Below are 13,843 nucleotides of genomic sequence, written 5' to 3'. Positions count from 1 at the left end.
ACCAAAAATAATGTCAATTAAAAAAAGAAACAAGTAGAGAAGAAAAATATTTGTTAAAAATTGGCTCTTTTGGGGATGATGCTTTTTCACTAACCTAGCACTCTAGTATATCTGTGATCTCTCCCATTTGGACAAGAAACTAAAAATGCAGGCCATCATCCACCCATGCCTGCTTATCCTTTGTAACTCTTGTCCACATCTTTGCATAAGTTCACTCCACATGTTCCACATTCATGATCTCTTGACATTGTGTAAGTACCAATGGAACACATCAATCACTGGCTCTCCCTAATAATAACAATGATGATGATAGCTAAGATTCACATGTCTTTAGTATATGCCAAGCATTGTGCTAAGCACTTTACACTTATCTCATCTGATCTCACGACAACCCTGAAAGGTGGGTGCTATTATTATCTCCATTTTAAAGGAAACCAAGGTACGAAGAGGTTAAATGACTTATCTAGTACACTTACAATTCACAAGGCTATATTTGAACTCAAGTCTTCCTCACTCTAGGTCTCTCTATTCACTAAGCTACCACCTAGCTGCCCAATGTGATCTTATGTGATCAGCCCATCTTTTCCCTATAGTTTTACATTTTTCTTTCCCCCACCCCCTCTTCAGTTCCAATCTTTATTGGCCTTTCTTTGGTGACTTCTGGGTAAGGAAAGAGACATAGAAACATTTTTGCCAGTGAAGCAAGTCTAGAACTGGGTTTGGGTTCAGTCACTCAAATTTTTGGATACAGAGGTGCCAGAAAATCAGCCATGACAACAGCAATGCCTCCAATCTCATGTTCTTGGATCATCAGAAATCAGATGCAGAGTCATTAAACAGGGAGTTCCATCTCCCCATGTTCTTTGAAATCCAGTTAGATTGACTTGTTAGTTTGGGGCTTCAAGTTCTCTCAGTTGGATTTCCAATATAATATTGGAGCTCCACCTGAAGCAAACCTCTTTCAGCTGCCATTGCCAAGAGCAGAACTACCAGCAATAGGAAAGGAGGCATTGTTTTTAGAGTTTACATTAGGGAAATCTGCAGGTTCCAACACCTTTAACATTCAGGGTAAGATCAAATGTATCTTATTTTAAGAAGATGAGCCAACGTTTCTACCACCTACAAACAATTTAATTCTTAATAAGCCTTCCCTCTTCAAATTATACTAACTGGTTATTAACATTTGAATATTGTTACCTCTATTCTTGTGCTGGCCCTAAATGGCCCCTTCTGGTCTAATATCAGTTACACTAATTTGATGACAACCTTTATGCTTTTCTTTAATTAGTCCCTTGTTTGTAATCTGCTTATATCTGGGACATAATTAAATACTTCAATTCTCTGAAGACTGAAAAGCTGTACCTTTCTCTCAGGACGAAAAAGCTTGAAAGGAGGATGGGAGAAGAGAGGCCATGAAAAACTTTTCAGTTTTCCAGATATGTCGGCCAGTTTTTATTTAATCTGGGCCAATCTCATTTGTCCATTTGTGATGTCTATGCAAAAACATTTTTGATTGGATTTGTGATTTCACTGGTATAGGTAACACTTTTCCCAAAGCAAATCTAGTCTTGGAGAGGTGTCAAGAATATCAGAAAATCAAGTGACTTGCTCAAACAGCATGTGCCAGAGAAAGGATTAGGCTGTTTTATCATTTAATAAATTTTGGTAAAAATCTTTTAAAATGTCACATGGTGACATTAATACTTCAATGATCTGTGACATCTTTGATTTTAAAGTTTGAGGGAGCTGCTATAGTAAAAAAAAAATTCATCTTACTGAAAATAATCTGAAAAAAAAATCCGCAGATGACAAAGGTCAACACTGGGCCTGTAACTGGAAGCCTTTCCAGCTTGGCAGGATCTCTAAGCGTTTATGCTTTCAAGAACCAATGATGAACAGCTGATCATTGTAAGTGTTGTAAAGGATTAGCTTTGCAAAAAGCAAGAAGCAAAGAAATCCCACAGGGCAATGACAGGGTCAACATTCTAGAGCTCTCAGAAGGTGCAGAACTGAACAGAGAGGCAGTTGCTGGCAGTTGGTGGACTCTGGATGAGTGAGAGGCTGCTTTTTCTCTAGCTATCAGGATAACCCAGAGGGTAGCTATCTGGTTTTCTGGGGTGGACCCAGAGAGCCACTGGTTCCTTCTTTCTTTGCCTGTCCTGATATTCTGCCTGTTTCTACTGCTGTGGGTACAGAGAGGTGGATTTCTGCTGTTGCTGTTGACATCTTGCTGGGACTGCTGTTTGAATCAAAGAAAGGACTCCAGTGTTGTGAGATTTCTTTGGGCCCTTTGTCTTTGCCCCTACCAATCCTTCCTTATCTTTAAATTAATTGGTTAGTTTAGAATAATTATAAAAAGTTTAGGATTTTAATATCTGTTGTGGGTTAGAAGTAAGTAATTTCCTGATCCCTTCCTTTCCCTTCTCCTTTTAGTTAAAGAAACCTTTTATTTTATTATATAGCTAGTTAGAACCCTTATTTTAACCCACATTGTAACATTTGGCAAGTCAGTAGGACAACCTGCAAAATAATTGACTTGGGCCAGAGAAAAACAGGAAGATGAGTAGGTTGGCAGTTAGGCTACCTGGGAACATACCCTCTTCAGCACCTGGTTGCTCTCCAGGGTCCTGATTGACACAGAACTCTGATTCCTGGGTTGACATTGAGGGGGATTTAATTTTTTTAAAGAGACCAAAGGCAAATAGCACATGTGTTAGGAAGCCATTTTTGTTGTTGTTCTGTTCTTTGGTGTTTGGTATTAATAATCACAGTGGATAATAACAGCACATATCCTGTGTTGTATAACAACTTTATGTATACTGTAAATATATCAGGGGACATGGCAACTGTTGTGTTGTATTTTCTATGGGATTGTTTCCTACATATCCCTTATGGGATTTTTACCTTGTTTCCTCAGTATTGCTATATGGTTAGGATATGAGTGTATGGAACCAGTGATGGCATTGGCTATAAGAACTTTGTTAGCCTATGTACCATTGATGTGTTTATGTTTACTTGTATTATATAAATGTAAATTCTTGTTTTTTGGAGTTGGCTATAGATTAAGAGCAATTGTGTTATGGATAATAAAAGATTCTGAGATGAAACAGATGATAATGAAAGATAAAATAGAGGCAATGGAGTTATGTATGAAAGAGAGGATGATTTTAACCAATGATACAAAAGATAATGATATGAATAAGGAAAATAATGAAGGAAAAATTAAGAAATTGTCTAGATTGAAAGGGAAGATACAGATTGCAATAAAAACCAAGCATCACTGTTCCCTCTAAGGGATATCCCTGTTGTGACATAAGATGAAATATATAAGGTTAAAACTCATAAAGTGTTTACACTTGAAGATTTGGAAATGATTACATGTAGAACTCCATGCTTTTCAGACAAACCTAATAAGGTAGTAAAAGAATTTCAGAGGGCTATAAAGATTTTTGACACTGACTATGCAGATTTTTATTAATGAAGGGGTTATTAACCAAGAGGGAAAGGAACCAATTCATAGAGGAAACAAGGAATGATCCATTATTGACCACGAGATTTTGAAGGTTTGGATATGAATTCATCCCCTGATTATGAAATGATGAAATAAGCCAGCAGGTCAATCAGGGATGTGATGAAAAGCCATACTAAATGCCCTAATGCTTGGTCTAACTTTGAGAATATTAAACAGAAATTAAATGAGTCACCTACAAAGTTTCTTGAGAGAATAACAGACGCAGATGAAATATTTTTAGGCCTGGATGTGTTAGGAGATGACACAATTGCATACATTAAGAGGATATTTGTAAAAAATGCATGGCCTAAGATTAAATTATTTTTTATACAAGAGATTAATGGGAGATGTATGGGGCAGCTGCGCTGCATAAGTCAGACAGACATGAGGAACATAATAGGCCACAGCAAGATCAAGATTGTAAGAGGCAAGAGGGAGGGCAAACCCTCTGAGAGTAAGAGGTGTAAGAGAAGAGAAGGGAAGAGAGAGCTTGCACATGTTCCCCAGTCTTTATTGGGGACCTTAGGAATGTCAAGAGGGAGGTGATTAATGAATACGTGACATGATATAGGTTTTTACATTGGTAGCACTAACAATGACAGAATCAAAGAGGAGGAGATTAATCCAACCCACACTTTGCAAATGAATGTACTCCGAGCCAGGGCAGTGTGGCTGTCAAGGCCCAGCCCAGGAATTTGCCCGTCCTTTGCTAGTCCTTTGGACTGTCCCTTTCCATACAATGAACATTAAGAGGTCTGACCATGTGTCTGGTAAATAAATATACAGGATACAATATCAATACATCAATCATACTTCCAAGATGCTAAGATGCTTGGCATGCTACATGTTAGTTTCACCATCTTCAGTGAAAGCATTAGGAAGAGATTCATGGTATCATTGCTCACATATTAAATTAGCTCATGGAATTAATAATGAAAATGTAGAAATTGTTGAAGAAGAAAATGAAGAAGAGTTCATGGAAAGCTGAGATTCATCAGTCAAATTGTATGCAGTCAAAACTATCAATAAGGAGAGGACTATTCCAGTGGAAGAGGACATTTGGAAGGAAGAGGACATTGCAGATGAAGAGGAGGATTCAGAAAATTAATGGACATTGTAAAAAGTCTGAAAGACTTATAAATATTAAGCAGATAAAGACTTTGATGGGAATTTTCAATGAAGAGGATCAAGTGATTAATGGACTAATGGTTTTGAGGAATTTGGGTAATATAATGTAATATAACATAACATTCACACAAGCATTCATAAATACCTTTTACTACCATGGATTTTGGAGAATAAGAATTCTTTAAACAAGTTGAGAAGAAAAGGAATAATCTGAAGTTTTGGTAAGTATGTTGCATACAACAGTAACACTGGCATAACACTAACAAAACAACATAAAATAGCATGAATAACAATATAAACACATACACAATAATATAAACATGGTTAGGAGACATTGAATCACTAGTTGAATGAGTGAAACAATGTATAGCTTGGTACTAACAATGTTATAGTTAGTTACTAACAAAAATAGTGACTTAGTTTAGAATAGTATAGGTATATAAGATTAGTTTTAGGAAATTTTATTAAGATAGAGCTACAGATAGATTCGAGTTTAAGCTTGATAAGATGAGGTAAGACACTGAATTACATTACAAAATACATTGTAATCTACATTACATAGTACATATGACATAACATATATCACATAAATGTAAATACATATATAAACATATGTAAATAATGTGCATTATAGTTGGGATTGTAAAATTAATTGTATTATGGTGTGTGGAAAGGAAAACTGAAGCAAGTTTTGGACTTTCTGCCACTCAGGAGGAACAAACAGAAGTTGGAATGTTAGAGAGAAGATATTGACAAGAATGACAGTTGGTAGGGGGAAGGGAACTTGGAAAGGGGCAGTTGGTATTGTGAGGCTCTTTTTCCTGGCCCTCGGACGGGAAGGAGTGCTCTCTCCCTGTCTCTGGATAGAAGTTCCTCTATTAATGGATTTTCCCTACTGTGTGCTCTACCTGGATTCCTGTGATTGTGTCATCAAAGAAAAGGATTTAAGGGGAGCGGTTTGAACTGTAAGGCTGGTCTATAGGGAGTGTCAGCCCAAAGACACAGGCCCAACCAGCTCTGAAAGTTAGAACCTTTTCTTCTTCTTGTTGTCTACTGCTAAGACTTTGAATTTAAGAAAGCTAGCACAGCTTAGCATAGACAGGAAGAAACCCTCCACAAGCCTGCAAGGCCTGGCCTCAGCTCAAAAGCTGAGAGAGACTCAAACCCAATCTAGGGAAATCCCGATTCCCTCTTCTCTGATACCTCCCAATCCAAACTTGTTATTAAAATCCATCTTTATTTAATAAAACTGCAGTCAGATAAAAAGACTATCATTTCAGGGGAACATAGAGGGAGCTGAATCCAAGGACAGCTATTCAACCATGGTTCTTATTGGACCCCTGCTGGGTGGATCTTGGTCTGGGGGGAGGCTTGTCCCTCAGGAGGGTCCATGCTTATCTGCCCTGGGGTATCTTCAACATCAATCAATAGAGAAGACATCCCTCAGGCTATCATAGGTGGCCCATTTCTGGGGAACCCCATTTTTTCAAAGATAGCTGTTCAGCAGGGGGCATCTCCTCCTTTTACCTCACCAACTGCCATATTCCCTCTGTCCCTTCAACTCCTCCATTCCCTGTTACAAAACCTTCCTTATCCCCTGTCTCTCTTCAATATCTCTACAATTCCTTTAATTATTATAAGCGTATGTATATATATATAACATATGTATAAATATGAAGTATATATGTATATGTGTATATATATGTAAATAGATCGCTTATGTTTAATTTTTTAATCTATGGTTAAAGGTATTTTGCATAAGTAAGTTTGATGATTTGGTTTAATTTTTTTGTCAAATTTATGCAATGTGTTTATTGTAATTTTCAAATTTTTTGTTTAAGTTTGCTGTTTACAATAGTAGAATTTTCTGTATTGATAAGAGTAGTATTTTATGATTTTAATGTTTTGCATGTATTTGTGTTTATCTTTTGATTTTGATGTTATTTGCTTGTTTTGCTTTTGTATATGTTTGATATGTATTTTGAACTTTGTAATTGTTCATTGTATACTTTCCCTTTTTCCTTTCCTTGATTAAATCCCTAGAATAGGATAGTATTAGATAGGATAAGATAGTTGAGCGTAGGTTGTTTATTATTTTGGGTAGAAATTTTAGTTTAAGGAACATTTACGTATATTAAGTGCCAAAATGCCAAAAGAGTGTTTTCAACACGATTTCTGTTTTGTACAAAGGCGGGGGAACTGTTGTAAAGGATTAGCTTTGCAAAAAGCAAAAAGCAAAGAAATCCCACAGGGATTCAATGACAGGGCCAACATTTTAGAGCTCTCAGAAGGTGCAGAACTGAACAGAGAGGCAGTTGCTGGCAGTTGGTGGACTCTGGAGGAGTGAGAGGCTGTTTTTTCTCTAGCTATCAGGATATCAGGGTAGCTATCTGGTTTTCTGGGGTGGACCCAGAGAGCCACTGGTTCCTTCTTTCTTTGCCTGTCCTGATATTCTGCCTGTTTCTACTGCTGTGGGTACAGAGAAGTGGATTTCTGCTGTGGTTGTTGACATCTTGCTGGGACTGCTGTTTGAATCAAAGAAAAGACTCCAGTGTTGTGAGAATTCTTGGGCCCTTTGTCTTTGCCCCTACCAATCCTTCGTTAACTTTAATTAATTTTAGTTTAGAATAATTACAGAAAGTTTAGAATTTTAATATCTGTTGAAGTAAGTCATTTTTTGATCCCTTTTCCTTCCCTTCTCCCGTTAGTTAAATAAACCTTTTATTTTATATGAATATAGCTTGTTTGAGCTCTTCTTTTAATCCATATTATAACATAAGGAGCACAAGAAAAACAGTAATAAAAACTCAACCCCACAAATACTTTGTTTTTTGAAACAAACAGAATATACATGTTGTGCCTAAGAAGTTTGAAATAAAATCACCATCTGTGAAAAAAGAGCATCAAAAGGACACCTAGATGAAACATATTTTATTGGAATTTCTAGCTCATTTTAATAGTCCGACTAATTTAGTATTGTCTTATGTGCAAAGTATCAGAAATTTTGAAGAGATATAATCAGCAGAGGCAGCAAAATATGCAAAAATACTGAACATTTAATAAAGATATGAAATAAGTATTTATCATAAAATTATAATGTTTAAACACAATGAATCAAATCAGTAGTTTCTAATCTTTGAATATGAAGATCTTTTATTAATGCAAAAAATTTTGAGGATTCCAAGACTAGTACTGTACCTCCTAGCTGCCTCCAATGTGGATCTTCAGTTGGCCAATAATGTCCTTTTCTACCTCGTTTCTGATTAGCCAGAGAGACAATATTGTGTTTTTTCTCTTTTTGTTAAAAATGTCTCTAACAAATTCTCAACATCCATCCATGTGGGGTCGAAAGTTCTGAATATGTTCTCTAATTTTTTATAATTAATTTTATAATTAATATAATTTAATTAACAATAAAAGCCTTTCCCCAGATGATAAATAGTCAAAGGACATGAACTCTAGTTTTTTTATAATTAATATTTGTTCTTCCTCAAATGATGGAAGATCTTCCTTAAATTTATTTAAATCCTCAGGGCTAAAAGGTGTGTGATGTCTTACAGATACCAAGTGGATACTTCCCTTAAAGGAAATAACCTATCTGCATTATTAGGTACTCTAATTCTAGCCTTCTAGCTCCATTCTCAATGGAGTAGGTGTGAGAAAGAGAAGAGTTGGGCACATTAAGGGAGAAGGTTTGTTGTTGTCCTATAGTGCCAGAAGGATCAGAGGTAGGGTGTGAATTTGAATGGTTGGAAGCATGGGTGGGGTGAGAACTTAAGAGTGTAGGTTGTAGAATCAGAGGCATGAATAGGGTTTTCTGAGGCCGAGGGGGCAGGGGGAGGGGTGGGTTGGTTAGAAGCTGGGGGTTCTAATTGCTTTAAAAAATATTTCAATGATCTGGGATCTTATTGATATAAGAATTCCCTATAATGGTACAAATCACAACTCATCCACACATCTTATCTTGGATAACTCCTGCCCAAGTTTTTCCACACTCTTCCATGGTGGGATTCATTTGATCTCCTGAGGGTCTTCCTCTAGATCTTTTTATTTTGCAACAATAGCAATCAAAATATAGGCTATGAATTATACATCGGTGTAGCTACATAACTGAGCTGCCTCCTTTTCTATTCACACATCTCTTGGATCACAGAGATATATTTCAAACTGGATGAGATCTCAGACTATTCTTCAGAAATTCTTTATATGGTTTGTGGATAAGTTGTGCCTTGTCCTGTCCAGTCTGTGCTACTCTGGCGCCTTTGGTTGCCTGTATCTTTAACTGTTTAAGAGACCATGGCATCACTCATTTCTTTTCCCAATTTTTCCTCTACCATTTTAATCTCTTTCTTTAATTCTTCCAGGAATTCTTGTTAGGTTTGTGTCTTAATTTGTGCTTTTTTTTCTTTGAGGTTTTGCTTGTAGTTACTTTCACACTGTTGTCTAGAGTGAGGAGGTACTATCTTAAGCTTTAGGTTTTCCAAGCTACTTTTAGAGCTAGTTCTGAGGGGTCTGCAAGTTTTTGGTGCCTGCAAGGTGGTGTGATAATGGCAAAGGAGAGGTCAATGCTCTCCTAATCTGCTCTCTGGTGTATATGTGTATGTGTGTGTGTGTGTGTGTGTGTGTGTGTGTGTGTGTGTGTGTGTGTGTGTGTGTGTGTGTGTGTGTGTGTGTGTGTGCGCGCGCGCGCGCGCGCGCGTGCGTGTGCCACATTCAGAAAGCTATTTCCAACAAGGGCATTATTCTCTGGACAAATAAAGCTTTATAATGTTTCTTGACTTTTCATATTAAACTCATTCTCACTCACCAACAGATTTATCTGCCATTCCCACATCTCTAGATGTCCAACGACAAAACCCACAGGCTAGGTAATAGGCTTTCTTCATGGTGGTCTTGGCTGGATCATCAGGAAGCTGTGTGGGAATGCTTGTAGCTCGAGTAGAAAGGGTATGCATACAGCCAGGACAGTCAAAACAGTTAGCACATCTGTAACAGAGAAAATGCAAAAATGTGCCTGGAGTTTTTCTGTACAAAAATATTTTTCCTATTGTCACCTTACCCTTTTTGACAACACCAAACCAAGCAGATTTAAGAGACCTACAGATTTAATGGCTGCCCTACATTTTCATAAGTATTAAAAGGAATTTTGCATTGGAAGAACAAGATAGGAGATAATAAAATAACGAGAATCCTAAGAAATTTTGTTAGGAAAAGAACTGTTTACTGTACCAAAGAACAAATAGATATAATAAAATTATGCACTGTCTCATGTATTATGCTGGGCCCTAGGGATATAAATACAAAAAAAGAAACAATCTTTACTCTCAAAGAATTTCACTCTAATGGAGGAAAATAATATGTATAATATGTATATATAAAATAAATATAAAATGTTTAGTAGTTAGGAATTGAGAACATCAGCAGATGGGAGGAAGGGGGAAGACAATGTCAAATGCTTAAGTTATATTGAAGCTGAATTCTGGAGGAAATGAGGGATTCTATAAAGTGGATGACAGGAGGAAGTACATTCCAGGCATGGGGAGAAATTATGTAGTGTGTGTGAAGAACTGAGAAAAGGCCAGTGTGATAGTTTGGAAAGATAGTTTGAATTAGACTGTGGAGGGCTTTGGAAGCTAAACAGAGGAGTTTATATTTTATCCCAGAGGCAAAGGAAAGTCAAAGGAGATAACTGAGTAGGGGAGTAATATGGTTAAATTTGCACTTAAGGAAAATCATTTTGCCAGCTTTGTGTAAGATCAGTTACAAAAGGTAGAAACTTTAGGCAAGGAGGGGGACCATTTAGGAAGTCATGTCACTAGATGAGGTGAGAGGTGATGAAGGCCCTAGTTAAGGGGGTAGAAATATGAGTGAAGAGAAGATATCATATGTGAAAGATGTTATGGAGACAGAAATGGCAAGACTGACAATGATTTAGATATACAGAATAAGGAACTGAGGATATACTAAGGTTATAGATCTGAAAGATGAAAAGAATGGTGGTGCCTTTGACAAAAACAGTAAAGTGTATACTGGGTTTGCAGTGAAAAATAATAGGTTGTTTTGGCCATATCTCTGTCTAGTTTGTAAAGTCTAATAGGTGGCAGGTGATTTAGGACTAAAGCTCTACAGAGAAAATGGGGTTGGATACATAGTCTTGTGTCATTTGAATGGAGGTCATAATTAAACCTATGTGAGCTGAGAGTGTTATCAGCATAACTGACCATACCACTAACAACAGAAAGACTATGATTAGTCTTTATTAGATGCAGAAAAAGCACTTGACAAAAGACAATACCCATTCCTATTAAAAACATTAGAAAGCACTGAAATCAATGGAGCCTTTCTTAAAATGATAAATAGTACCTAAAACAAGAGCAAATAGTATCTATAATGGGGATACACTTGAATCTTTCCCAATAAGAACAGGAATGAAGCAAGGATGCTCATTATCACCACTACTATTCAATATTGTACTAAAATGCCTCCTTGAGCAATAAAACAAAAAAAGAAATTGAAGGAATCAAAATAAGCAAAGAGAAACAAAACTATCAATCTTTGTAGATGGTATAATGGTATAGTTAGAAAACCCTAGAGAATTAACTAAAAACTAGTTGAAATAACAACTTCTGAAGAGTTATAGGATATACAATAAACTGACATAAATCATCAACATTTCTATATATTACCAACAAAATCCAGCATGAAGAGATAAAAAGAAAAATTCCATTTAAAATAACTGTAGATACCCAGCTTTTGGGACAAAAATCCATTATTTGATAAAAACTTCTGGGAAAATTGGAAGACAGTTGTAATATTTATTGAGAAAGGAAATAGGATTGGGAAAAATGGGGATAAATGGGGGTTAATGGGAGGTTTGTATAGGGGTAAGGAGGAGTTAAAGGAAGAGAGGGAATATTGCTTGGTGAGGCAAGGGAGGGAGATGCCCCCTGCTGAGAGGAAACAGCAGGGGTCCAATAAGGACGGTTTGTCTTTGAATGACTGAAACTGAAGTTCAGCTCCATCTATGACCAGAAAAGATAGTCCACTTATCTGACTGCGAATTCAAATAACATAAAGTTATTTGTCATTGTTATACTGTCAGTTTTGTTTCCTTTCCACACAGTGTAGGAGAGATTAGGTTTGGATCAACACCTCACACCCTACACCAAGATAAATTCAGAATGGGTGAATGACTTGAACATAAAGAAGGAAACTATAAGTAAATTAGGCGAACACAGAATAGTATACATGTCAGACCTTTGAGAAGGGAAAGATTTTAAAACCAAGCAAGACTTAGAAAGAGGCACAAAATGTAAAATAGACAATTTTGATTACATCAAATTAAAAAGGTTTTGTACAAACAAAACCAATGTAACTAAAATCAGAAGGGGAGCAACAAACTGGGAAACAATCTTCATAAAAACGTCTGACAAAGGTTTAATTACTCAAATTTATAAAGAGCTAAATCAATTGTACAAAAAATCAAGTCATTCTCCAATTGATAAATGGGCAAGGGGCATGAACAGGCAGTTCTCAGCCAAAGAAATTAAAACTATTAATAAGCACATGAAAAAATGTTCTACATCTCTTATAATCAGAGAGATGCAAATCAAAACAACTCTTGAGGTATCACCTCACACCTAGCAGAGTGGCTAACATGACAGCTATGGAAAGTAATGAATGCTGGAGGGGATGTGGCAAAGTTGAGACATTAATGCATTGCTATTGGAGTTGTAAATTGATCCAACCATTCTGGAGGACAATTTGGAACTATGCCCAAAGGGCGATAAAAGACTGTCTGCCCTTTGATCCAGCCATAGCACTGCTGGGTTTGTACCCCAAAGAGATAATAAGGAAAAAGACTTGTACAAGAATATTCATAACTGCACTCTTTGTGGTGGCCAAAAATTGGAAAATGAGGGGATGCCCTTCAATTGGGGAATGGCTGAACAAAATGTTGGTGATGGAATACTATTGTGCTAAAAGGAATAACAAAGTGGAGGAATTCCATGGAGACTGGAACAACCTCCAGGAAGTGATGCAGAGCAAAAGGAGCAGAACCAGGAAAACATTGTACACAGAGACGGATACACTGTGGTACAATCGAAGGTAATGGACTTCTCCATTGGTGTCAATGCAATGTCCCTGAACAATCTGCAGGGATCTAAAAAACACTGCAGAGGATAAACTGTGGGAGTAAAAACACTGATAAAAAGCAACCGCTTGACTACAGGGGCTGAGGGGATATGACTGAGGAGAGACTCTAAATGAACACTCTAATGCAGATAACAACAACATGGAAATGGGTTCGAATCAAGAACACATGTGATACCCAGTGAAATCCGCGTCAGCTATGGGAGAGGTGGGGGGGGGAGGGGGAGGGAAGAAAAGAAAATGATCTTTGTTTCCAATGAATAATGTTTGGAAATGACCATATAAAATAATGTTAAAAAAAATAACTATAGATAATATAAAACATTTGGGCAGCTTACCTGTTGATAGAAATTCAGGGATTACATAAATAACAATTCTACCCAAGTTTGTTTATTTATTCAGTGCCACACCAAGCAAATTACCAAGGAATTTTTTAATAGAGCTAGAAAAAATAGTAGTAAAATTCATCTGGAAGAACAAAAAAATGAAGAATATTAAGGAAATTAATTTTTTAAAAATACTAAAGAAGGCAACTTAGCTGCTCCAGATTTCAAACTATATTACAAAGCAGTAATCATCCAAAAATTTGATACTGGCAATGAAATAGAACAGTGGAATAGATTAGGCATATAACAGACGGTAGTAAATGACCATATTAATCTAGTATTTGATAATCCCAAATATCTGCGCTCTGAAGGGCAAATTTTAATCATCTGACAAAAATTTCTGGGAAAACTGGAAAATAGTTTGGCAGAAACTAGGCAAAGACCAACATATATACCATGTGTCAAGATATGGTCAAAATGGTGAGATGATTCAGATTCACTATTGTTAAGTAAATTAGGTGAGCACAGAAACAGTCAGATTTTTGGATAAGGGAAGAATTTATGACCAAACAAGACATGGAAGAGATTTACAGAAAGTAAAACTGATACTTTTTTAATTTCATAAAATTAAAAAGTTTTTGAACAAACAAAACCAATATAGCCAAAATTAGAAGAAAAGTAGTAAATTGGGAAGCAATTTCACAGCCAAGTTCCTCTGATAAAG

The 13,843-nt window shown here is 36.5% G+C and overlaps 1 protein-coding gene across 3 annotated transcripts in view; it reads right to left on the bottom strand.

Annotated features, from left to right (window-relative positions):
- Window positions 1-13,843, bottom strand: part of DCTN4 (dynactin subunit 4) — a 52,474-nt gene that overhangs the window by 24,845 nt on the left and 13,786 nt on the right. For all 3 annotated transcript variants that reach the window (XM_001369255.4, XM_003339559.4, XM_056811459.1), the window contains exon 3: window positions 9,447-9,625. In XM_001369255.4, coding sequence (XP_001369292.1) covers window positions 9,447-9,625 — 179 coding nt within the window. The remainder of the gene's footprint in view (window positions 1-9,446; window positions 9,626-13,843) is intronic.

This window comes from Monodelphis domestica, chromosome 1, assembly GCF_027887165.1.
Source record: "Monodelphis domestica isolate mMonDom1 chromosome 1, mMonDom1.pri, whole genome shotgun sequence".
In the NCBI taxonomy this organism is placed as follows: domain Eukaryota; kingdom Metazoa; phylum Chordata; class Mammalia; order Didelphimorphia; family Didelphidae; genus Monodelphis; species Monodelphis domestica.
Note: the sequence above shows the minus strand (reverse complement) of the source record. Positions and strands in the feature narration are given on the sequence as shown.